The following is a 25,028-nucleotide window of genomic DNA, read 5'->3' as shown; positions in this document are numbered from 1 at the left end:
CGGTGTTGCCGGTGAGGACGGCGGAGCAAGAGGCAGCGCATGGTGGTGTCATCTGATGTAGATCTACCACCGGCTGCCACTTGTGAGCATGGTGTGTGGCTGCCGGAGCGTCTCGAATTGGGATTTTGGCAGTTCCAGTGAACTTCTTCCCTGATCGACTCCGCTGCATAAGTAATGGCTTTTATGGTGAGCGTCTCTTGTCATGACCCGAATGCATGCTTTTGCAGGTATGGTCATCATTCGCGTGATTTCTCATACCAGGGACGTGCACGTACGTAGCTGTTGTTATCACAAAATTTGGAGGACGTTTCAAGAGGACTTCTATATGGCGGTGCTTCTTGCGTAACTGGTCTCAAAATCCAAGGTGAAAAATCCAAGGCGAAAAACCTGACAATGATGATGTTTTTGTATCATTGCTTTGTTGGAGGCATTGTTTAGAGTTTGCTCGGACTTGATCTTTAAGATGAAATTCCACAATCTGGCATTCAGTGGTTTGCTCGGGCAACGACGGCGCTTACACGCCATCTCTTTTTTCTTGAAGATGTTGCTTTGGAGAACCTTTATCGTAGTCCTTGTATTTTCAAGAGATGTTTGGTGTCAATGGTGTTGTATTTTCTCAACCATTGTTTTCACTTCGTGTCTTTTTTTTTCCTTTTTCTTCGTCTGGGCATAGCTTCTGTAGGCATGATTCTTTGTGCAAGTGAGTTGGCGTTGAATGTGTGCATCTACTAATGGAGAAGCAGCTACACTCCAACAAAAGTTTCATGCGATGTTTTCTGCGCAACTCTGGTCTGCCAGCATGCGTCTTTTATCAACTAAACAACACCAATTTTGTAGCTGCCTTAGAAATAACAAATTATTGATTTTATAATAAATGCATACATGATATCAGACGCTTCATACGCACCATCTCTAGGTATTTCTCATATCCAGGTTGCTATTCACACAATTGTTGCTAATTTTGAAAGGAAAGAATGATATAACTGACTTCCAACTCATGGAGTAAAAAGGATAATTGCCAGTTCTAGCTTTCAGTTTACATTTGTGTAACAGCAAGACCTCATCTCCTCATTCATCAAGAGTATTACAGTTACAAATTTTTTTGAAAAAAAAAGAGTATTACGTACTCCCTCCGTAAAGAAATATAAAAGCAGCAGCTAACATTTCCCTTGAACCTCCGTAAAGTGGTGATCTAAACACTCTTGCATTTCTTTAGAGGGAGTACATATTAGCAAAAAGAAGGGCTAGTGTGGAACTAAACCAAAAGCAGCAGCTAACATTTCCCTTGAACGTTCTTGATCTCTGATTGTTGATAACTCTCAGCAGATTGTCTTCACTTTAAATCGTTCGTTCATACCGTTTGCAAGAGCCTGCAATGAAATTCACAGATTGTTTCTCATTACCAACCTGACACCTTGAACCATCTCAAAGAAAAATCCTGATAACCTCGACCCTTCCAATTGGTGGTGGCCTCCGGGGTAATTCTTCTCCATGACAGCACCTAGGGCTAGCTGCCCTCTCCGACTAGAGAGTTTTCGGTTCACAAAGGTTAGATTGCATGGCACACGGAAAGAAGGAAATAATGCACACTAAAGTTTTTAGGCTACGTACACTTGAGCACATAGGCACAACAAAATTTGAAAAAATATCAGTAAGCCAGGAGGCAACAATCATGAAAAAAGAGCAACATAACCAACAATTAATAATGCAGTCCAGTGATTGGGTATGTTAACTTGCAACATCCTTATGTAAAAGTAGTCAGCCAAAATGATTAATTGAAATTCCAATTAATCACTGAAGAAACGAAGGGATTAAATACAAAAAAACCATGTCTTAAATGAAAGGATCTGGTTGGAGTCGTAAAGTGTGCTAGATTGTAGTATTATCTTCAAATCTACATAGAACAGATTAGTAAATTGAAATAGTAAGAAAGTAGTCTAATTCAATTTCTTCTTTCATCGCATCCACGTTCAATCAAGTAAAAATAAAAAAATACAAGACAAATTCTTGACCAAAGAATCCATGGAAAGAAGGAAAAATGACACAAGAATAGACTGTAATAAAAAATAAAAGAACTAAAATAAAAAGGGAGTCCAGATATCACCAGGGGAAATCTGTGTTTCCCCTCGCGTCGCTCCCTAGGCGACAACCCTAGCGCCCCCAGCTCCGGTCTCTCCCATTCGCTGCCGCTGCTGCCGGCCTCCACCATGGTGGCAGCATGCCCTACTACCAAAGGTGCTGGGGAGTTCTTTCTCTCGTTGGTAGGCTCTGGTGGTCGGCCCGCGGTTTGGTGTGGCATTGCTCGGACTAGCGCGTGCAGAGCAGCGGCCCCGGGACGAGCTCGCCAGACGGCCACATGCGAGGGAGGCGGAAGCTCAGGTGATGGTCAGGGTGGTGCACTTCGGCGCCCATGCTCGGCTGCGGGAGGTTGACTATCCTAGCCACAAGGGTGGTGTGGCAGTCCTGTCGACCCTCGCCGAACCTAGGCTCCCATGCCCGGATCTGCCCTAGGAGGTTGTGTGGGCTGTGTGGCGGCAGCCAGGGAGGGGTCGCTGGGTCGCTGATGATGCTCTGGATCTGCCCTTTGTCTCCTGGATCGGCCAGGCGCAGTCTGTCACCATAGCAGGCTGCAGGAGTGGTCTTGCTCTAGACCTGGAGAGTTGCGGTGTACATGGAAGCTCGAGTGGCGGCTCCGGATGCGATGGTTGTTTCGCAGTGTCGAGGGTCCCCCGGGCGGCAGGGCACCAACACTGGTTGTTGTTGGTGCCAACATGTCGGCGCCCATGGTGTCGTTCCTTGGTGTGCCGTGGACGGAAGATGGCAGCGTAGCAGAACTCACACATGGGTGGTTCGGGGATGGCCACTGCGGTTCAAGTTATTGCATTGGTTTGTCACTAAGTTGGTTGTTGTCGGCGACAAGTTGTTTGGGTTCCATAGCTATTGTTGTGTTGAAGATGACCGGCGACAAGTGTATGGTGAACTCCAGGGGAAAGCCTGGCACTGACTTCTAACAATGCCAGCGACAACGGCGTCCTCAACGTTGTTCTCCTCCTTGGAGATGTCGTCGTGGAGCCCCTTCACCTCCCTCGTCATTTGGATCTCGAGCTCTTCGAGTGAAAACTCAAGCTCTGACTAGGCCCCGAGCGGGTGTCGACGGCGTTCGCATCACTTCCCCCTTGGGGCATCAGCTTTGGAGGTCCAGTCTTCTACCAGATGACAATGGTTGAGGTTGTCCCACGGCTTTGGCGTCAACTAGGCAAGTGCACAGCCTCGGGGCCGGTGTGGAGGCTGAAGCGGTGGCTCCGGAGATCGCCTTTGTGATGTATGGTATTGAGTCTGGTCATTGGGCTGGCAGAGTCGTCGACTCATTTGGTATGTGATCACTTGGATGGCAAAGTCATCGACTCGTTTGGTGTGTGGACAATTGTGATGGTTTGTAAGCCGGAGTGGTGGCTCCAAGTTGTGTTGTTGGGTGTCGATTATGGTTGCTTGGATGGTAGAAAAGTCGGCTCGCTTGGGTACAGCCTCGGGGCTGGTTTGCATGGCTCAATTGTACCGGTTTACAGCAAATTTTCCTTATAAGCTGGCCAATTTTCCTTATAAGCAGCCAATTTTCCTCTTCTATATGAAAAGGCAGAGCTCCCGCCGGTTGCTCCAAAAAAGGTCAAAAATGTAGATTGAAAAAACTAGCGAATCTTCCATGCTTAAACATCCCGCAATATCCTTCAAAAGAGAAAAAAAAATGAAACTTCAAAACAGGGAGGAAGGCACTGAAAATGGGTCCAGCACAAAAAGGGAAAAGAATAAAAGAGCAATGGCTGACCGGTAAAACCACAGTGCAAGATCCCGCCTCATTAAACGGCACACTGTGCATCTGCCAAATAACCAATGTTGTTAAAAAAAAGGCAGCACAAAATAGCAGGCAATGAAAAAAGGCAGCTCAAAATATCAGACAAAATATCAGGCAATAACATGTTTTACTGGTGTTCTATTACCACATAGTGAGGACTGATAAAATCTAAATTAGAATGTCCGTGGTAGTGCCTCCCTCCCCTACTCACCTAGTTTTCTTACCACCTAGTGCTTACCTGCCCCCTGTTCTCCGATTCAACCAGTATGATCAAGTGCTGATAATAGAACAAAATCAAAATGAAAAAAGAATTTTAGTAGCTTTGAGATTGCAGTTAGACGAAATTTGGAACAGCTGGTCATGTGAATCAAAACATAGTGGGATTGTTTTACTTACATTCAACTATTGACTTTTTTTCTCCGGTCTTCATATAGGAGATGAATTTAAAACTCTGTATCATGTCAAATCATCAACATATGACTGCAATTGATGAAGTTCCATATGATTCATGGTGATGCATATTACGCCTGGCTTAAACATGCTAAGGAAACAATTCGAAAAGTATATACCTGGTTGCTGAAGAAAACCTATTGATCAACTGAATCATGTGACCACCTGCATCAAGCACAAAGGAAATAAAGATTTGTACTGAACAAAATTCTGATTTCTATTTCCATTCCGCAAAATGTACACAATTTTGATCTGTGCCGCTAGCCGACAAAATAACAAGAACTTCAGATTTCTAGCTACGTGAGTAAAACATCTCTCCGAAAAAGAAAAGGAAAAACATTCTCTCGCACATCATGGCTTCCTTTAACAATTTTACTGCGGATAGTCTTAGACACACTAACAATGCCGTGGGTCCCTGCGCACTACCATAGCAATCACAGGACAACATCGGACACCATATTAAGGTCTTTAGCTAAAATGTAGTCATAACTAAAGTAGCAAGTCTGTTTCATTCTAATCTTTTAATAGCAAAACTATAAATGGCTGGCATTTATGAACGAAAGATTGCTGCACAAAGCAGGAAAATATTTAGATGGATATATGGGCTTGATTCACCATCGTCCATCATTGTGGATGTGGTTTTTGTTGCCTTGATCTCCATGAAAGGGGCTGAAACCGATGGTTACACGCCATGAGCCCCCTTCCGTCATGACAAGGAAAGGACAGAGCGCAGAGTTGGGAAGAGAGGGGCAGCATTATTATTCACCATGAGGTGTAGGCTTTGACCACTCGCTTGGTTCTTACTGTGGAAAGGAGCACCCGGCTGCCGTGCAGGCCCAACAGTGGCTATGGCCCAGCGGCAGGCACTAGGCAGCTTAATCAGAGAAGAGTAGGGTGGGAAAGAAAAGTACGGAACAGCTCTCCATCGACCCGAAGCATGCTGATGCATGACAAAAAAGGAGAGGGTTGTGCGGGAAAGCAAAGGTAAATAAGGTAACCTAAAAACCGACGTGACTTGGACACTGGGGATATGACCTATTGGATAAGAGCCCAACAACAGTGTATGTCTTTCGGCACTGCAGGGTGCAGGAAGCGACGCTCCTACCAACCACAACAATGTGCCTCACGGCTGATCCATGGGACAATGGACGAAAAGCCTATGTGAAAAAGAGGAAGGGCCGTGTTGGAAACAAAGTCAAGCCCCAGAACACACGACGCGATGAAACCCAGCTGCTGCCGACGGGACCAACGAGAACAGAGACCCAGCTAGTAGAGAAGTAGCGACTTAGTGACCAAAGTCCATGAGCTTCGATGAAAACGAGCGGCCAGTAGCGATAAACAAGCAAATACCAGATTAAATAACCCACGATCGCCCATCACTAGGTAGCTCTCCCAGCCCAAGTGTAGGGCCATTTGAAGAAAGTAATACATTCGTATTATACTGCATGTAGTGAGATTGCATAAACATGTTGAGAGTATACATCCCATCCTTAACTGTACCACACTAGTTAACGACCTATCTAGGAAGAAGACTACTTTTCGTCCCTCGACTATTGACTCGTTTAATTTACGCCCCCACCCCCAACCCCTCAGAAAAAAAAAACTCAAACTACCCACAACTTGCACCATCAGCCCTAGGGATAAAGTGGAGACAGTGCCCAGTATGGCTTCAGAATTCAACAAGAAATGAGGTCATATCTCCTACAAGCGGCAGCCAGTACCAACCACCACATAGACATATTGTTTCCACACAAAAAGAAAGAATACATGAACCAGGTATAGCGCAGCATCAGGATTGTTGTGACATTAGTCATAAGGTATTATATTTATATAGGCAGAACAGTTGACTGAGTTGAACAAGCAAAATAAAGAGACAAAGTGATAAGGCTCTCTCTCTAGCACAGCTAACAACAGGGTGCCCCCCTTATTATGAGTCAACCATCTCATTGCATTAACCAAGTCAAAAGAAAAATGCAGAGTTGCAGAAGATGCAGAATTGGAAAGTTCAACAAATGTATGACAATATAGGGTTATACCCCGCAGCTGTGGTGGCTCAACGGCTGGAACAGTACGCTGTGGTGGCTCAGTGACTGGAACAGTACTTCACGCTCGAACAGTACCTGTGCAACAACCAATCTCCATTAGTGACGAGTGCATGAGCCATAGCTCAAAAAGATCAGAAAAAAATAACTTCACCACTATGAAATTAATGACTGAACCTCTGAAGTCAGGTCACTCTAGCATTATTAGGAAAATAGCTGAACAAACTCATGTTTGAACATCTAATTTGGGTTTAACCCATCCTCAAATTGCTGAAGTATGAAATGATCCAGACAGTACCACATTCTTTTCAAGTAATGTCGCATTTTCAGGTTGTTCTGAAATGACCAATTCCCAAGTATGATCAAACATAATAATGAGTTATCTATTTGAACCTTCTGAAGCTGCTAACAATACTCTCAAACATTTGAAGTACTGCAAGTAGCAGCTGTATAATCCTCACAGCCTTGTCTTTTTCGTAAAAAGAATCACCTTGACATCCACACAAAATTCCAGGAAGCGTTATAATATTGTTTTTTGGGGGTGGGGGGAGGGTGATTCTTGCAATTGAATGATCAGATTCTTGTGAGCAACTTGCTAGCCTACCTTTCTTTCAGGGCAAAAGGTAGAACAAGCGTGAATAATATCACATGGGAAGTTTGGTCCTCTTCACAAGGCCAAACGACAAATGAAACAAACTACACAAAAAATGTCAAGATGACAGAATAGAATGCACACCTCAATTTAGGGGCACATCATAGATGACACCTACACTGTTGATCATTGGCATTTTCATGCAAGCTAACAGGCATACAGACAAATTTGTCCTTAAAAAATGATAATGTGTGATTGCCAAATCAGACACGGATAATCCAGTCCAAAACACAAGTATGAAACTACAAAGAGGTGAGTAAAACAAGGACACAAGTTTCACTGATTTAACAAATAACAATTGATTATCAGCCACACAAATATAAATTTTTAAGCTTTCAGCGAAATACTCAGTCAACATGTCAAAATAGGGAGGATGAGGACGGGCTAAACATGAATAACATGCTAAGCATTGTCAGCAGCACGACCCTGAAGCAAGCTAAGGTCTGCTTGAGTAACTACTAGTAATACAATATCGAGAGCTGGGCAAAAGAATGCTATATATAATGGTATCTTTATTTTATATTGCCGATAGAAAATCCTTAGCTACAATGAAAAATGTGTAAACAGAAGCAATGGCGCCCCCTTAAGAGCATCGTATACTTAAAAGTAAGGTGCAATACTTTTTTCCATGAAGGTGCCTTTGACTACACTTATGTTAAGCAAATCAACCAATTTCCACAATGATTTTATAATTTTTTTGTACGGTGCAAGAACCAATTGTAAGGACAGAGAACCAAATCTAGGTTCCTGGCGTGGGCACACAGCACACCATGAGGTTCCTTGCAATGAGTTTGTATAGAATGTGTGTAAACCTTCGCACAACTGATATGATCAAACAAATGGTCAAAATAGTCCACTATTTTTCAGGACAAATACAGTTCAGTTATATTAAAAAAATTGATTTTGTCAATGAGGAAGAAAAAGATAACTAAGTTGTTAGCAAACATTTCAAAGCACAATAAGGACACTCCTACAACCATATACAAATAGGTTGATTCAGCTACTTCTGTGATATAAAGATAAACAATTACCTGCAGTGAAGAAATCTGCAAACGGATGATATGAATTCTCCAAAAAACTTTGATTAATTTTCCTGGACTGCATTGACTCAAGTTCAACAATGAAGGTATGGGGTCCTGAACAGCAAGACACCTTTATAAAAAGCGCATGAGCATCCTCTGAGTACCCCACTATAGCTTCCTTCCCTGTCCTGATACCTGAACAGCAAGGCACCGATATAAGATCCGCACCTGCATCCTCTGAGTACCCCACTATAGCTTCCTTCCTTGCCTTGATCTGATGTGTAAGATCAATGATCTTGTGGAAGACAACAATCTTCTGCAGCAGCCATGTGTGAATACCCTGACTACTGACCTCGCGTTTCCACATTTTCAAGCTCAGATACGAAAATACTGCGACGCCAACACCGCCATCCTCTCCCCTGATGATCCGGCTGTTGATAGAGTTGATGTCCACACGGGAAGGCCCCTCGGTCACAGCTAGTGTCTGGGTATGCAGATCGAACTCGAGTATGCCATTGTCATGCCCATACAACCACCAATAAAGGACATTGCCGACAAGGGTACAGGGGAAATGGACGTCAATCAGACCGTCGCATGGTTCTGTGGTGAAGACAAGATTGCTCCACATGCCGGTCTCGGAGGAGTAGACCCAGGCTATGGCTGGGTGGTTCTCTCTGGTGCCTACCAGGACCACCTTAAAGGGGCTCGAATGGCAGTCTCCGTGCACGTGGCCCTGGTCGTCGCCGGCGGCGCAGACCACAGCTCCACCAAAGACATACCGTTCCAAATACAGCGGAATTGCCACGCACAGGCGGTCGCCGTTGACGGGGTCGAACACAAGGAGCGCACGACGAAACGTGCTGATGAAGAGGACACGTCCATGGCGGCACCCGAGCAGACCCCAGAAATCGATCTCGTCGCCGGGCCGCAGCGAGAAGCGCTCCCGCGGGATGCGGTCGGGAGCGTCGAGGAGGGAGGTGAACACCAGCTCCCGGCCTTGCTGCCCGAAGACGCCGAGGATGGGGGGCTGCCGGTGGTGGGCGACGAAGCGGCGGTGGAAGGCGGGCGCGGCGGCGAGGCGCTCCCATTGCTTGGCGACGAGGGAGGCGCGGAGGAGCGAGGAGGGCAGCGGGGCGACGCGGAGGAGGATCTCGCCGAGGAGGTTCTCGTCCTCCAGAGGCGGCGCCGACGCCGACGGCGGACCGCGGCGGCGGAGCGCCATCTCGTCGCCGTCCCAGTGGATGTGGGCTAGGGTTAGGGTTTGGTTGAAACGGAAATGGGGAGTGGGGATGCGCAGGAGAAGAAGGAAGGAAGGAAAAGCCCAGTGGACACTTGGGCCGGCCCATTTTACTACGTGCTTGTCCGATCTCCAGCACCAGCCCAGTTCGGAATCGGATCCCGTCACGTGCCAACATGTCTCCCTGTACTTATACTTAATAAATATCGAACCATATACTTGATCGATCGATCGAAGCATCGCCAAGTTGTCAAGCATCAACCATGGAGGGCCTGACGCAGCGGCTGCCTCACGACGTTCTCGCCGACGTCCTCCGCCGCCTGCAGAAGATGTCGGCGTGCAGCCTCGCCGCGTCCCGCTGCGCCTGCAAGGCATGGCGCGCCGTGGTTGACACCCGGCGGCTCCTCGCGGACCTCTTCCCGCACTCACTTACCGGCATTTTCTTCCACCTCAACGGCGAGACGCTCCCGAGGCACTTCTCAGTCGCCGCGCCAGCCGCGAACATCGCCCCCTTCGACTACTTGGATACCCGTGACACCCTTGAATACTTAGCCATTAGGCAACACTGCAATGGCCTCCTTCTGCTCGTCGCCGACGATAACGACGATGAACCGGAAGAGGCATGGGTGCTTAACCCAGCCATGCAACAATGGACGCACCTGCCTACTCCTCCGCCCATGTGCACGCCGGGCATGGAGGACATGGATGATTACATGGACTGCCACGACCAATACCTTGTGTTTAATCCTATGGTCTCACCGCACTTGTTCATGAATCACTTTACTTCAACCACCTTACTTTTTGACGTTTTGATGTCGCAAGTTATTAGTCTAACGTTGATGGTTGTCTACGTTTTGCAGAATAAACTTGGCAAAGCACAAATACGAACTAGTTAAGCCCCCGGAAGGTTTTCCAAAATATCATATGGGACATTATTTTGGAAAATCCAAGAATGGTGTATATTGTGCACTACTCGATGCCCACGGACTTAGGATTTGGTACCTCGACGAAACAGGTGATCAGATAAACTGGATCTTAAAGTGCGATAGCGACGTAACAAATGATCCGATAAATTGGATCTTAAAGTGCGATGAAGATGATAGGAGCAAAGCACTAGCGGGGGGAGGATTTGGTTTTTGACAATGATGGTGCCGGTAGTACCAAATATAGGTCAAAGCAGAGTCGCATCAAATATTCTCTACTTGGGTTTCATCCGAATGAGGAGATCGTCTTCCTCCATACACCCTTCAACGGATTAATGGCCTATCACTTCAATAGCTCCGAGGTCCAAGACTTGGGCTGCTTACCCGTGGAAACTCAAAGCCGGGTAAGGTTGTGTTTCCCATACACGCCATGTTTGATGGGGGAGTTTTCAAACAACAAGTAGCTTAACAAGAATATCATCGGGATTAGTTAGCAGCTTGTTTGAGTAGTTCATGCTCTCCGTGCACATGAGCGATCGATTTGTATAGTGAAATGGCGATCTTGTAAATAGATTTATTTTCCTTAAGCTATGATATAGTAGTATATATATAGCTTACTCATGACAAGGAACTCGGCTATTCATAGGCAGTGTCTTAGATTGTACTCCCTCCGTCCCTAAATAAGTGACTCAACTTCAGTACAAAGTTGAGTCACTTTTTTGGGGACGGAGGGAGTATAAAAGACGTCGAAATTTGGTGGTGTGTAGCTTACAATTTTGTACTTGGTCGTGTTCTATGAATGAAATATGTTTAAGCAAACTTTTGTTCATCCCTCAGTTCAGCACATTACTCCTTTGTATGAAATAGATTGTGGAAGAGGAATACAGAGTTGTGTCATTTGAATTTGGGTTACAATCAAGCGATATTTGATTAACCGAGATTTAACACAATAAAAAAATCGATTGAAACATCTCTTTTTAAGAAAAAAAAAAGGGCTAAACATGATATGATATCAGGTGGAAACATGAGTCATGATCAGATAAGCGGACAACTAACAACTTGCCCGTCCAATGCAACCGAACCGGATTCAATCACGTACGCATCTCCAACTCTCCGTATTATATAAACATATCAAACGGTTCTACATCGAAAGTTGTGTAGCAACAAAGCAACCATGGCGCAGACGATTGAGACGCCGTCATCCACGGAGGACCTGACGCAGCGGCTACCCGTCGACCTGCTCTCCGACGTGCTGCGCCGCCTCCGGACGACGTCGCCGCCCAGCATTGCCGTGTCCCGGTGCGTCTGCAAAGCGTGGCGTGACGTCGTCGACACCCGCCGGTTGCTCGTGGACCTCCTGCCGCGCTCTCTGAGCGGCATATTCGTCCATCTCAGCGGCGACACGCGTGAACTGCTCACACAATACTTCTCGCCCGCCATGTCATCCACCAGCATCGCGGCCGCATTCGACTACCTGGACGCCGAGTGCTCGACGATCAAGCAGCACTGCAACGGCCTCCTCCTGATCGACAACGAATGGCCACGAGGCCGACGGCCTATCAAGGAGAAGGCGTGGGTGCTTAACCCCGCCACGCGAGGGTGGGAGCGCCTGCCCCCTCCCCCGCCCATGTGCACCCCCGGCATGGAGGACGTCTTCGATTATTACATTGAAAAAGTCATGCACTGCCATAACCAGTACCTCGTGTTTGATCCCGCCGTATCGCCGCACTACGAGGTCTTTTTAGTTAAGCGTGTTCCCTCCCTCCCCTGGCCTGGCCATGAGTATTACATGGAGGCTCATGTGGCAGAAAGAGAATGGCCGCCATCGACGTTCGTCTTGCCTGTCTTCTCGTCGAGGACAAAGCAGTGGGAAGAGAGGCCTTTTATTCGCCAAGGGGAAGCTGCGGCGACCATCGGCTATATGTTTGATGATTTCCAATGCCCACGATGCTATGCTGCATACTGGCGAGGGGCACTCTACGTTCACCAGAATGGTTTCATTCTGAGGTATTTTGTCATGGGTCTCACATCCTAAGCACCGTATCACCTTATTTTGGTTACGATTTGAGGTAACCGTTTGTTGGTGTAACTTTTAGAGTGGTTTGTGTTTTGCAGAATGACCTTGTCAAACGATAAATACCGAGTGATTGAGCTGCCGGGATGTTTTTCTGAAATATATACCACGAAGCAGCATTTAGGGAAATCAGAGAATGGCGTGTACTGTGCTCTACTTGATGGTCATGGTGGCCTCAGACTTCGGATTTGGTACCTCGACGAAACGTGTGATCAGATAAGCTGGAGGTCAAAGTGCGACATCAACCTTGGCCCTCTTCTAGCAGAATTTTTCGGGGAACACAGTGATACTTTCTCGGAACAGTGTGATAACAGAGGTTCCCTACTTGGATTTCATCCCAACGAAGAGACTGTCTTCTTACATACACCTCTCAAAAGAGTAGTGGCTTATCATTTCGAGAGCTCCAAGATGGAAGACTTGGGCTGCTTACCTGTGGAACCTCGAGACCACATATATGTTTCTTTCCCATACACTTTATGTCTGATGGGGGAGTTTTCAAGCAACCAGTAGCTAAACTAAAGTACCATCTTGGACTGATGGCATGTTTAGGCAGTTCATGTTCTTCACGTGTTGATTGGCGAGAAGGAGAAACCATAGTGCATTGCTTACGTTTTTGTACTTAGTCGTGGTCTATGAAAGAAAAATGTTTAAGCAAACTTTTTATACATTCCTCATTTTGTTATCAGCGCATCACTTTTTCTCCTTTATAATAGAAGACCACAAAAGAGAAAAATATGCAGTTATGTCATTTATATTTGGATTCAACCCAAGTGATATTTTATCTGGGGAGTGTGAATATGGTTTACGTGACTCGCTCAACCAGAATATATGCATTAGCCAAGTGCATGAGCATTCGTACACGCATTAGCATGGATCTTTGAGCACATCGAGAGATCACGAAATGATTGACTCAAACCATTGTAAATGGTGATGTACATTCGGTGAAAATAGGATTCGGGAAAGATAAAATTAAAACTAGAATGTACCGATATAGACTATATATCTCTAATGAGTGAAAACCCATCCGCGAGGAACAACCAACACAGACAGGGCACACCGCAAATTGGCATGTTAGGTCACTACTCCAGTGAGACGATGACAACAAATTGGCATGTTAACCCAAGCACGTCACTGTCCATCTAACCATCCAACCACAGGTTGGTATGTGTACTCTGTTTGTTATGGCTGTTTTATCATAGCATATATATATAGAGCAGAGGATCATGAATACAGTTATGGATAATATGGATAGACGAAGTGAACAAGTGGAGGGTTTAGAAATTGTTATCTGTCATCCTAGCTCCCACGGTAAGTGAGCTTTCTTTTGTGCAAAACTAGTTCGAGGGCTCTTTTGTAAATATAAATAAGCTCACCTAAATGAGAGCTTTTTTGCACATTGTTTTTGTTTCTTCTTGGTAACACGGGCACTCAAATACGACCTGTTATTAATTTTTCATGTGTGTTCATCTTGAGCAAAAAAAATAATTCATGCATGTTATTCCTCTTGAATAAATAAATAAAACATAACCGGTGTTCAATCTGTAGGTTACAGACAGTGTCCATAAAGTGAGAGCAGTGCGCTCAAGAATGTTATCTCAAGGTTTCAGTGCAACTGAGAAGCGAGTTAATTAACGCCACTGGTTTAAAGCCACGCAACATAAACACACCAAGCTGTCTTGGAAATCACAAAGTACCAAGCTGATTTTGTCATCAGCGTATTGCTTCTCCTTACAAGAGTATATTACACAAGAGAAGATATGTACCTATGTCATTTATATTTGGGTTCAACCTTACTGATATTCTTTTTCGGGATGGTGTGGATCTACGTGACTTAGTTGGTTAACCGAGATTTAATAGAATGTATGCACTAGCAAAGGCGCATGAGCGTTCCTACACCTATTAGCGTGGATCTTCGAGCACATCGAAAGATTATGGAAAGGTCGTTTGAAACCTCTAGCAAGGTGAAAAAAGGATTTGTTAAAGATAAATTTGAACGTCAAAACTACTAAAATTCTCCATGTCTTTTGTTTGGCAAAACATACGGTATGGCATCGCAATTTGGAATGGTGGAGAAACACAATCGAATTTGGGTATAACTGGTGCTCCCATGCTCATGCAGCCGCAGCTTACACAGGTTCGGCGGCACCGATGACGTCACCACGATGACATGAGCAACCTTCCTCTCAAGAGAAGAAAAGACATGAGCGACCCAAGCGCAAGCACGTCTATCCCATGCCCTCCTCTCTCTATTCTGTTTCTTGTTTTAATTAATGTCTATCCTTAGCTCTTGTGATTTGTTTGTTTTTATCATAGCATTAGCATGTATAGAACAGAGGACCACAAAGACGATTTTGGAACATACAGGTAGAGTAGGTGAACATGTGGAGGGTTCAAGAATCCTCTTGAGCACACTATAATTCCGCATGTGTATTATTTTCTTGAATAAATAAATGGAATGTAACTGGTCTTGACTCTGTTGTTTATAATGTCCATATAAAGTTAATCGATGGGCTCAAGAATGTGTTATCACAGAGTAAATTTCACCGGTTTAAAAGTCACACAAGTTGAACAGCACCAAGCTGTCTTGAAAACCACAGAGTAACCATGTCACACAAAGCAGCCTGAGAGTAAACTAGGTTTGCTCCTCACCTACACAGCACCAAGCCGTCTTGGAAAACACGCTCCGCTCTGCTCTGCTGGAGCGGCAGAGCATATATATTACAGGCATCCATGGCCGGGCACACTTGCTACTTGGTAGAGGTATAGCACTACATAGCACCATCAGGTCGACGACCCATGAGGAGGCCGGCGGTGGTTGCGGTGGCACTGCTCCTGCTCATCGCATGGCAGCCGTCGCCGGGGAGGACGGCGGCCGCGATGGACGAGCAGGACGACGATCCACCCGCCCGCAGCCTGCCGCCGCCGGACGAGCAGGACGACGATCCGCCCACACGAAGCATGCCGCCGCCGTCAGACGAGCAGGACGACAATCCGCCTCTGCGAAGCATGCCGCCGCCGCCGTCGGACGAGCAGGAGGACAATCCACCTGTGCGAAGCATGCCGCCGCCGCCGCCGTCGGACGAGCAGGAGGATAATCCATCCTGGCCTGGGCTTCCATTGTTGCCGCCGCCGCCCCCACCGGAGGAGTCCGATGCGCCAGGAGTACCCTCGCTGCCGGGCTCCATGCCGCTGCCGCCGCCGCCGCCGCCGGCGGAACCAGCAGCGCCGCCGACTCGCCCCCGGCGTGCGCGGCTGCCGCCGAGGCAGGACGATCCGCCGGAACCTGAGCCGCCGGAGCTGCCTCGCCATAGGCGGACGCCGAAGGATCCGACGCCGCCACGGACGGTGGTGCCACCGCAGGAACCGGGGTGGGCCGCGGTGCCGCTGCCGATGGCACCAATGCCGGCTCCTGGGAGGCCGATCAACTACAGCACCACCGGCTGGACGACCATGCTGGTGTTCGGGGACTCGACGGTGGACCCCGGGAACAACAACCGGCTGCAGACGGTGATGAGGGCCAACTTCCTGCCGTACGGCGCGGGCTTCCTTGGCGGCAGGCCCACCGGCCGGTTCAGCAACGGCAGGCTCATCACTGACATACTCGGTACAGACGCACTCTTCTTTCCTTGCATCTATTTCGCTGGTAAATTATGCATGCACAAGGTACCACTGGGCTTCTCTTCCAATCAAATGGTGGTGGAGCTCATGTGCAGCTACAGGATTGATGTTTTTGGTCGAAAGGTGAGTGACGCTCACTGTTGGTCAGTATGGTATTTACGGTGCAGTTTTTGGGATGTGCAGCGGAAAGACTAGGTGTAGCGAGGAGCCTTCCAGGTTTCCGCGAGCCAAGGTTGAGGCCAAGGCAGCTCAGAAGGGGTGTGAGTTTTGCATCAGCAGGCTCCGGATACGATGATGCGACCGCCAGGGTATCGGTATGTCAGCAGTATAACCTGCAACGTTTTTTTCGATCAGAGCACAAAGTCAGGCAAATCATATGAATCAAGTCAGGCGAATCTAAAGAAAACATGGTAAAATGCTACCGAAAATAGTTATTAAAATGGGCTAACAAAACAGATGAGGTATAGTTAGTTACTAATCCAAGCTATTCCGTTTATTCAGAGCTGGTATTTGGTGCTAACTAGCTAGCTGTGTTTTCATTTTCTCTCTCCATGGTAGAATACACTATCATTTTCCAATCAAGTCGAGGACCTATGGCGTTACAGAAGAAACCTCCAAAGATTAGTGGGACCAAGAAGAGCTGGTCAACTTCTCAGGAGGGCTACATTCGTCATAAGTGCTGGAACAACCGATCTGTTTAACCACTATCTTGCCACAAACCGTTCAGGAACAGAGAGTTGGCCGCCGTATGAGAACCTACTGATAACACGTGTCGCTAACTATACCCAGGTAAGCACTTGTCAAATGATAGTGTACTATCTTTTGTATGTTAGCTCAGTGCTCTGACTTAACCCTTATCATTTTACTCAGGCAATGAGAGCACTTGGAGGAAGGAGATTTGTATTTGTTGGAGTGCCCCCAGTTGGGTGTTTACCACTTGTTAGAACCTTGCTAGGCACGGGTGCAGAAACATGCCATGAAAACATGAACTCCATGGCAACTTCATTTAACAGAAGGCTAGGCGAAGTGGTGCGCTTTCTGAGGAACCAACGAGATATCAGAGCTACTTTTGTTGATGTTTATCCGATCATAAGCATGGCGACAATAGACCCCAAAAACTTTGGTAAGCTGTGATACATTTTGGTCCCTTTTAAATGAACAGCAGGAAAATAAAGTGTAATGGCAATGTTTTCTTATGAACGCCAGGGTTGACAGAGACATCAAGAGGCTGCTGTGGAACAGGGGTTATTGAAGTTGGGCAAACATGCAGAGGCCGATTAACATGCACAGATCCCAGCAAGTACATGTACTGGGATGCTGTCCACCAAACAGAGAGAATGAACCAAATCATCACTGATTACGTGATTATGAATTCAATTGGAGAAATTTATGCCTAGATCAAGATTGTGAATTCAAACCTACAGCCCACAGAGATTGTATCTAGTATTTTATATTTTATTCTAGTGCATATTCGATTGCAGTTCAATAGAACAGATCAGTCATACCATTTTCTACTATATTCCTTGTTCCATGATTGTGACTGCGAGATGGCACGATTTTTCTTAAGATGGCACAGATATTACATTCGGTAATGGAAGTGCTTGCATAGTCATAACTAAATATGGCCCTGTCTATTTGTTCTTCATCCTCCGCACACTCCCACACCCCCAACCACAAATTAATGGATAATCTCCAGCAATATGGACACCCGTAGCACAAACCGGTCTAGTACTCGTGATCCGCGGAGGAAATAAACCATGCAGTCAGAAATAGAGCTCCGTAAGTAATTGCCTTCCTCTCAGTGATAGCTTAACATTTGCATATGGGTCGGTAGAATCATGCTCAGAACACCTAGGACCTACATAACCTTATGAGGGAGAGTTATTTTTGACACCCAATGGTGGCTGAAGCCGTTACCTGATGATTATGTAGAAGAGGCCAGCAAATAGGACATTTTGGGTAAATATAGTACTGGCCATTATACTATATGTGTGGGAAATAAATTGCAGGACCAAAAAAAAAACAGGAGAATAAATGAAATGGTTAAGGTACCTCCGTTAGCATGGATCTTGAACAGGCCTCGCCAAAGCAAAAAAAGATTCTGAATTTACCGACATCAACAACTCAATTGGGACAACCTTAGCAGGACGGGAAATTTTAAGCCTAGGCTCCAGAAAAGCTGACAATATCCATTTGAAAGTATCAGACAGCACAAAATATATAGCGTAAATATAATCACAAATAGTTAGAATGAGTTCTTGGGACAATCCTAATACCTGGAGAAAGCTTCCGCCCCTCATACAGCAGTGCTGCTAGTGGATTTTCGGCCCAATGGTTCACAGCTAGGCAGCTTGTTGGCTGAAAACCTAGCAATTTACCTTCTTCTGACATCACCACCTAAATAGATGAATCAAGTGACACAGTGCAAGTTATAGCATTTGACCAAAGAGAATGAATAACGTATCAATTTATTTTAATAGAGGGAGCTTTAACATTATAATTATAAAAGCAATGTGGAAAAGAATATTAAAAAGAAGCAGTGTGGAAAATAAATATAGGTGCCTTATGAACCAGATCACACATAAAAGTAGGCAAACACTGCACGCACAGCTTATTCAAGAGGTATAAGAGAGTAGTTTACAGTTTTTTTTTGTCATATAACTGAAGTAAAGGATTAAGTCCAATTGCAGCCAAAGTATCAATAAGCATACAATAGCTGAGCAAACAGTAAAAGAAAGTGTAGACTCTTTCATGTGAGTCAGGACCAAATAACCAACTTGATACATGAAAGACAAGGTATTACACAAGGTTCACTCTAAATCATAATATTATGTAAAATCCACGCATACACTGCTGGAGTAAGATAAGTGTGAAACGGATTTGAAGGATACCAAAACTAAAATATTAAATTGCATTGGCATAATATTTAAGGCGGCAAAACAAATGCATTCTGCTTCAGCACGCGTGACAAAAAATCGAATGGCAAACAACAGATATAAAATTAAGAAATGGAACGTTATTAATTCATGACTGTATAAGCATATCGATATCAGACTCGAGTTGTAGATACACCATCACAAATAACAAATGTCTTCATCTGCTACAGAGATGTCTTTAATAAATCAGGCAAACTTACCTGAAAGCTAGCAATGTTCTGCAGACTTTCCTGGGTATTATCGTTTTGTTCCAGATGAGAAGTCATCTCGGTGGGAGTTGATACCAATGGGTTCTTATTTTCTTTGATAACAGTACAGGAATACTGAGCATCATCAGAAGCAGCATTATCGCCAAGATTGATGGCCTTGAAGCAGTCAGGCAGTTCTCCAATCCAAGCACCAATATTTTCATCAACCACTATATCCCCAGGGCAACCACATGAATCTTTTATTTTCTTAACAACAGATATGCAATAACCTCGTACCTGCTCAGGGGAAACAAATCAGAAGAGGAAAAATTGCAGAGCACCTGATATACGAAAATGCAGTGTCCACAATTGATACTATCAGTGCTTTCGCAAAAAAAAAAAGATACTATCAGTGGTTCCAGAGCCACAGAGACAGAGCACTAAACTCTTGAGAGCTGAATAGTTCTTGGAGGGTAATTATTTGTCATCAGATATGCCATTAATTATGCACAGTAGGTAGGTCTGATGGACATTCCAAAAGAGTACTGTAGTAGTTGAAATATATAATCTACATGCTACATGATGTTAGCAACAAGAAGAAAACAGAACACTCGTCATGAAGCAAAAGCGGCTTAAGAAATGACTTTTCCATAAATCATCTTTAGCATCTTCCAGAGACTCCATGGTTTTATAGTGAGCAGTTAACAGTTACTATATGCAAGTTGCAACAAATGAACGTCTCCTATTTAGAGTAACACCAAGTATCAAAGTTAGAATCGGTTAGAAAGAAAATAAAAATTAAATCTGAAATACTATGGGGAAATCATGATGAATCAATATCCTGTGAAAGGGCCAACAGCATATCACGCATAAACCCCACAAAACAGAAGCGGTCACAAAGGAATTCAGGCTAAAAAACAAATTTCTCCACAGAACAAGCATGAACGTCACAAGGAATGAGTATACCTCACTATTATCCAGAGAATGAACATCAGAACAATAGCTCTGTGATGATGAGGTGGGTGAACTGCCCATAAACAACCTTTTGCCTTTAAGAGATTGAGGCCAGCATAACTGAGCAACGACGCCGACAATAAAAATAACAGAACAACCAGCCAAGAAAGAAAAAAGGTTGTTCAAATAACCCTGCACCCAAAGAAGCAATGTTCGAAAAGAGAAAATAATAAATATTTTTACAGGCAAGCTTCGACTGAAATAAAGTAGCAGCATACATTGTTCCTTCTAATCTTGGATGGTTCTGCATTCCAGTGAGAACGGAAAGTTTTTCCAGGAATCGTAAATTGATCTTCAAAATACATGTCAACAACATTCCCTAGTTCCACCTACAGTTGCAGAAAATTAAATAAATAATACTGATCAAAACAATGGTATGTTTACAACAAGGATAGTGAAAGATTAACCATATACCAGTTGGAAGTGGGATATGGGAACTTCCCACCTATTATTTGCTAACTCATGACAGCCCTCAAGCTTCGTATTCTCGAATGCATTGGCATTAATTTGCAGTTTATAAGAAGGAACGAACTCATGGGCCCAAAGGATAAAATCAGGACCCCCGATCTCCGCCAACCTTCCATATTTTGGGGCTGGCCACCATGCATTCTTTGATCTGCCCACTTCATGAGAGGACTTGGTAAGATTAAAACTCTCCAAGCATCTCCTAGCGTTATTTGCAACTTCTGCCTCGGAAATTCTGTGTATACAAACAGTGGAATCAGATGAGCAGTTCAGCTTCTGCGTTTGAAAAAACCCGCCTGTGCCACCGAGGTAACTCTTTTCGGTATCCTCAATGACACATGAGAAAATTGCTTCAGCAAGAGCGGATAGAAGTTTTTCATCTGATGAACTGATGCTAAAATCCACAGGAACCTGGCATGCAACCACAAATTAGTAAGAGCTAAACAAACAAACAAAAAATCAGTATCAAGCCCCAATGTACACCTTCCGTTGTTTGCTCCAGTCCTGGATGTTCCTCCCTGAACCTGGGGAGAAGATTTCTAGCCGATAGTTTGAAAGCTTCTGCATCACAACTTGCTTGAGGGCCATAGCCAAGATACTCTCGGAATCAGGTTCGTTTTCAGAGAAAATATCATCACCAAAGTCCTTCTTTATCTCAGCGGCCTTCTCTTTGACTTCCTTGGCTTGCAAAATCTACAAATACAGCAAAACTTCCTCAAGAACAAAATGAAGGGAGACAATCAGACCAAAAGCAACAGTCCTTGCCGTATTTCACATATACAAACAGACTAATAAGCTCCTTCATGGATAAACTACAATTAAACGGGGTAAACAACGATCCGTTCTTAAACCACACATGTCTCGACTGCAGCATAAATGCCTTGTCCACCTGCACTGCCATTGGGAATCCACAGTTGAATCTAGCTTTTCAATGGGTTTCACCTTGTATTGGCTGCATATTTCTGATAATGGAAGTGCGACTAGAATGCTGGTGTATTCGAAGAATGTTTCCTATGGTTGGTGCGGCATGACGGCAGCCTATCCTAATCGAATGACAGGCACTGAAGCACTGCAAAGTAAGGCGCTCACCACTCGAGTGGACGCGGCGCCACCGGCTCCGGGGAGGAAGGCCTCCATGACCATGGCCTCGGAGCCGGCGCCGAGGTGCGCCTCCGCCGCCGCCCCACCGTCGGCCGCCGCCGCGGCCGCGACCGCCTGCTCCCGCCGCGCGGCGCCGGAGACCTCGAGCCGCGCGAGGCCCGCCTCGTAGCACCGCGCGATGGGGATGACGCGCCCGCGGTCCCCCGCCGCGCCCCGGTTTCCCTCGCGGTCACCGCCCCCGCCGGAGCGAGCCGCCGCGGCGGGAAGGGCGAGGCGAGGAGTGGGGGCCAGCGGTGGTAGGGTTCTGAGAAAGGGGGGCGGGTAGCGGGGGGAGGGGGAGGAGGCGGCGAGGCGCGGGCGGAGTGGCGGCAGGTGGAGCGGGAGGAGGAGGGACGGAGATGGCATTCTGTGGGAGGGGCTCGCCGGAGACGAGGGCGCCGGCGACCGGGGAGACTCGCGGTCGGCTGCGGGCGGGCGCGGGCAGGAAGGGGGGAAGCTTTCGGAGGTTTATCGTGTCAGCAATTGGTTTTCTTTTAAATTCACTCACGGTCAAATATTTGTATATTCAAATTAAATAGAAAACATTATATTTTGCAAAATATAATGCGTCTTTTTTAAAAAACTTTCAATTTATTCTTCTTCGATCATGGCAGTACAACAAACATTAAAAAATAATAGAAATTACATCCAGATTCATAAACCACCTAGCAACGACTACGAGAACTGAAGCGAGCCGAAGGCACGCAACTGTTATCGTCCCTCCCTCGTCGGAGCCAGGTCCTTATTGTAGTAAACAGTCGGGAAATTGTCGCCGTCACACCAGAACAACAACCGTCGCCGATGAAGAGTAGCATAGATCCGAAGAATCCAACCTAATTAAAGACACACGAACGTAGACGAACGACAAACATATCCGAGCAAATCCACCACGCTGAAGACACATCTCCACACGCCCATCGACGGTGCTAAACGCACCACCAGAACGTGGGCTAGGCAGGGAGAACCTTATTCCATCTTCAGCCGCCACCGTCTCGTCTTCTTAAGCAGAACACAAACTCTAATAAAAACACAAAAATAACATCTAAAAACGGCGCCCTCCCAGCAGCAAAGGCCTGGAACCACCACACCTCCATGGCCCTAAGAGCAACTCTAGCAGACCCCTTATCCTCCCGGCCTGGCGCGGACGGTCACAGTTGCAGACTCCACATAATTGACCCGTAAAAAAGGATATTCCCGAATATACTTTTTTACGGGTCGGCTTTTGCGGCGTCTGATCTGGCGCAACTCCTCCCGGCCCTCAAAACTTAAATTTGCACCTTAATTTGATCTAGCATAATGCATTTTTTTGCTTTTTCAACAACATTGGATACAAAAGACATCACCAAATCTTTGCTAGAATAGCAAGACCAAAGAAAACAAGAACCACACGTATGAATTTCAGAAGATTTCCAACTTCCATAACTGCTCCCACAAGTTGGATTAGTATCTTCTCAACGCATTCATTGCTGATTTGTGGATTCTTGATTTTGCATTCTTCTTTCTTCATCTTTGGTTCGAAAGAAGTAGACGTTGCTTTCCCTCTAGTTGCACATGCAGCCGCATCATTGCCTTCGATTGTACTAAGGAGTGCACCAACATCTATTAAGTTTTTTTCTATCAATAAATCAATATATTGGCCTTCCCAAAACCAAAATGAGCATCCATCGTCCTACACAAAAGAATGAGCAAGTTCGAAATGAGCTACCGCAATTGTACTAACGAATGAGCAATCAAATGAGCTACCGCAAGTGCACGTACCCCATCGTTTTCGCATTTGAAGAACACTCATCCGGGGTGCTTCGGTGTGCCCGAAGTTAGCCGCAGCACGGTCCGCGTGCAGTCGTCGCACTGTATGAGCGGCATCAGCAAGCCACAGAGACGTTGCGCAAGCGCCGAGCCCGGTGGACGGCCGGACGAATCCATGCCCGCAAACCGTCGGCGACGGCGGGCGGACGAACCCGTACCTGCATGCGGCGATGCGCCCTTGCCGGGGCTGCGGGAGAGGCTCCCCGACCACTCCATCGCTTGGCGCAGCCTCCGGCGGCCGGAAAAGCCAAATCCGGCGGCCCGCGATGAAGTGCCACAGATCCGCAAATCCGGTGGCCCGCCGTCGCAGGGGGAGGGAGGGGAGGCCTCGTGCATGTGGCGGCCTTTCGGCGTGCTCCTGCTGGCTGCTTTCGCCGGAATCTTGGGCGGCAGGCCGGCGGCGGCGCGAGGGGGGAGGAGAGGTGGTTGGTGGGGAAAGCGCGGGCTGAAATGTCCCCCCCCACACCAACTGCTTCTGCTTATATGTAGGGCACCGCAGCGGCGAGGGGGAAACCCGCGAATAAGCAGGTTGAGGCCGAGATTTTGCCGCGCCCCTCAAAAAATTTTGCGGGCCAAGGTGGGATGCGGGGTCTAATTGGGCTGATTTTTCCGCACCGACCCGCATTTTGGCGGTTATTTTGCGGGTCGGGGCGGGATGCGGGGTCTGCTAGAGTTGCTCTAAGGCCACCAGAGACGAGACGGACCGGCGACAACGCCGGCGAGAGGTGAAGAAAACCTAAGCTTGGAAGATGTGTGTGTGTGGGAGGGGGGTGTTATATAAAGCGTGTTTTGACCATACAAATTCAAACTTCAACAAAACGAATACATCGACACTGCTTTGTTTTGAGATGTCCCATTATCCCTTTGATCGTAGTTTTCACCCTGAGATGAGCAGGACTCTTCTGAGGCTAGCTACCGATTTCAGGATGGACAATAGGATAGTTCCATGGGACAAACTCACCGGTAGTGACACCATAATGAATGAGTTGGCTCACGAATTACATATGTCTGGGTGGCCTGAAAGGACCTATGAGGAGGTACGTATAGAACTTCTTAGGTTGCATGCAAGGTGGAAGAAGGTAGTGGAGCCGGAGAGTGAAACTTTCAGAAGGACTGCAAAAAAGCATCCATTTTTATGGACTGAGGAGAGCGAGGACGAAGATGATATCTTCATGCTGCCGCTTCCGGGTTCTGCATCGTCAAAGAGCAAGAGTTTTGCATCGTCCAAGGGCAAGAGTACTGCATCCTCGAAGGGCAAGAGTTCTGCATCGTCCAAGGGTAAGAGTTCTGCATCCTCGAAGGGCAAGAGTTCTGCATCGACGGAGGATGACGATGATGACTTCATGTAGTTTTTATGATGTATGTTGTAAGTTTAGTCGTATGTACCATTAATTTAGATGTAGTTCTATCTAGTTGTTTATACCGTCTTGTTGTACGAGCATTATGTTCTATCTAAATATGATGTTGTAGTTCGGATAACAGAGTACTAAAATAGAGTAGGCATATGTCTCATACATAAGTACATAGTCATTCGTCTCATACATAGAATAGACATAAGTCTCATACATAAGTAGATGGTCATGTCTCTACTGATAGATGGAAGCGTCAGTG

The 25,028-nt window shown here is 46.2% G+C and overlaps 3 protein-coding genes across 7 annotated transcripts; 1 reads left to right on the top strand and 2 right to left on the bottom strand.

Annotated features, from left to right (window-relative positions):
- Positions 1 to 1,003: 1,003 nt before the first annotated feature.
- LOC125515341 lies at positions 1,004 to 9,304 on the bottom strand. 4 transcript variants are annotated; one of them, XM_048680795.1, is made up of 6 exons: positions 8,026 to 9,304; positions 6,337 to 6,420; positions 4,420 to 4,465; positions 4,247 to 4,330; positions 1,447 to 4,127; positions 1,004 to 1,370 (listed from the first exon to the last, which is right to left on the bottom strand). In XM_048680795.1, the coding sequence occupies exons 1-2, from the start codon at positions 9,236 to 9,238 to the stop codon at positions 6,404 to 6,406; spliced, it is 1,230 nt and encodes a 409-aa protein (XP_048536752.1). In that variant the 5' UTR covers positions 9,239 to 9,304; the 3' UTR covers positions 1,004 to 1,370; positions 1,447 to 4,127; positions 4,247 to 4,330; positions 4,420 to 4,465; positions 6,337 to 6,403. The 4 variants fall into 4 exon arrangements, with proteins under 4 accessions (XP_048536752.1, XP_048536753.1, XP_048536750.1 ...); XM_048680796.1 differs by having other exon boundaries at positions 1,004 to 3,723; positions 3,824 to 4,127; XM_048680793.1 differs by having other exon boundaries at positions 1,004 to 4,127.
- Positions 9,305 to 14,771: 5,467 nt separating this feature from the next.
- LOC125512751 lies at positions 14,772 to 22,079 on the bottom strand. Of its 2 annotated transcripts, none has more exons than XM_048677843.1 (9): positions 21,561 to 22,079; positions 20,955 to 21,164; positions 20,421 to 20,882; positions 20,225 to 20,335; positions 19,959 to 20,138; positions 19,005 to 19,289; positions 18,145 to 18,265; positions 17,921 to 18,047; positions 14,772 to 16,200 (listed from the first exon to the last, which is right to left on the bottom strand). In XM_048677843.1, the coding sequence occupies exons 1-8, from the start codon at positions 21,975 to 21,977 to the stop codon at positions 17,926 to 17,928; spliced, it is 1,908 nt and encodes a 635-aa protein (XP_048533800.1). In that variant the 5' UTR covers positions 21,978 to 22,079; the 3' UTR covers positions 14,772 to 16,200; positions 17,921 to 17,925. The 2 variants fall into 2 exon arrangements, with proteins under 2 accessions (XP_048533800.1, XP_048533801.1); XM_048677844.1 differs by lacking the exon at positions 14,772 to 16,200 and adding an exon at positions 17,362 to 17,726.
- On the top strand, positions 15,047 to 17,387 carry LOC125512752 (GDSL esterase/lipase At5g45950-like). Its single transcript, XM_048677845.1, has 6 exons — positions 15,047 to 15,195; positions 15,292 to 15,854; positions 16,052 to 16,182; positions 16,427 to 16,657; positions 16,739 to 16,991; positions 17,075 to 17,387. Exons 1-6 carry the CDS (start codon positions 15,047 to 15,049, stop codon positions 17,263 to 17,265), a joined length of 1,518 nt encoding a protein of 505 aa, XP_048533802.1. The 3' UTR covers positions 17,266 to 17,387.
- Positions 22,080 to 25,028: the final 2,949 nt, after the last annotated feature.

The sequence above is a fragment of the Triticum urartu genome, chromosome 6 (assembly GCF_003073215.2).
Source record: "Triticum urartu cultivar G1812 chromosome 6, Tu2.1, whole genome shotgun sequence".
Classification (NCBI taxonomy): domain Eukaryota; kingdom Viridiplantae; phylum Streptophyta; class Magnoliopsida; order Poales; family Poaceae; genus Triticum; species Triticum urartu.
The sequence above is the reverse complement of the archived record's forward strand: the minus strand, read 5'-3'. Positions and strand labels throughout refer to the sequence as shown.

What these genes read in the sequence shown, in the direction of transcription:
- LOC125512752 (XM_048677845.1), top strand. Translation starts at nt 15,047, where the DNA reads ATGAGGAGGCCGGCGGTGGTTGCGGTGGCACTGCTCCTGCTCATCGCA. An exon ending in ATGCGACCGCCAGGGTATCG is followed by an intron (nt 16,183 to 16,426) that starts GTATGTCAGCAG and finishes TCTCCATGGTAG; the next exon opens with AATACACTATCATTTTCCAA. An exon ending in AATAGACCCCAAAAACTTTG is followed by an intron (nt 16,992 to 17,074) that starts GTAAGCTGTGAT and finishes TATGAACGCCAG; the next exon opens with GGTTGACAGAGACATCAAGA.
- LOC125512751 (XM_048677843.1), bottom strand. Translation starts at nt 21,977, where the DNA reads ATGCCATCTCCGTCCCTCCTCCTCCCGCTCCACCTGCCGCCACTCCGC. An exon ending in CCAAGATTAGAAGGAACAAT is followed by an intron (nt 20,139 to 20,224) that starts GTATGCTGCTAC and finishes CTTTGGGTGCAG; the next exon opens with GGTTATTTGAACAACCTTTT. An exon ending in GGGGCGGAAGCTTTCTCCAG is followed by an intron (nt 18,048 to 18,144) that starts GTATTAGGATTG and finishes GGATATTGTCAG; the next exon opens with CTTTTCTGGAGCCTAGGCTT.
- LOC125515341 (XM_048680793.1), bottom strand. Translation starts at nt 9,238, where the DNA reads ATGGCGCTCCGCCGCCGCGGTCCGCCGTCGGCGTCGGCGCCGCCTCTG.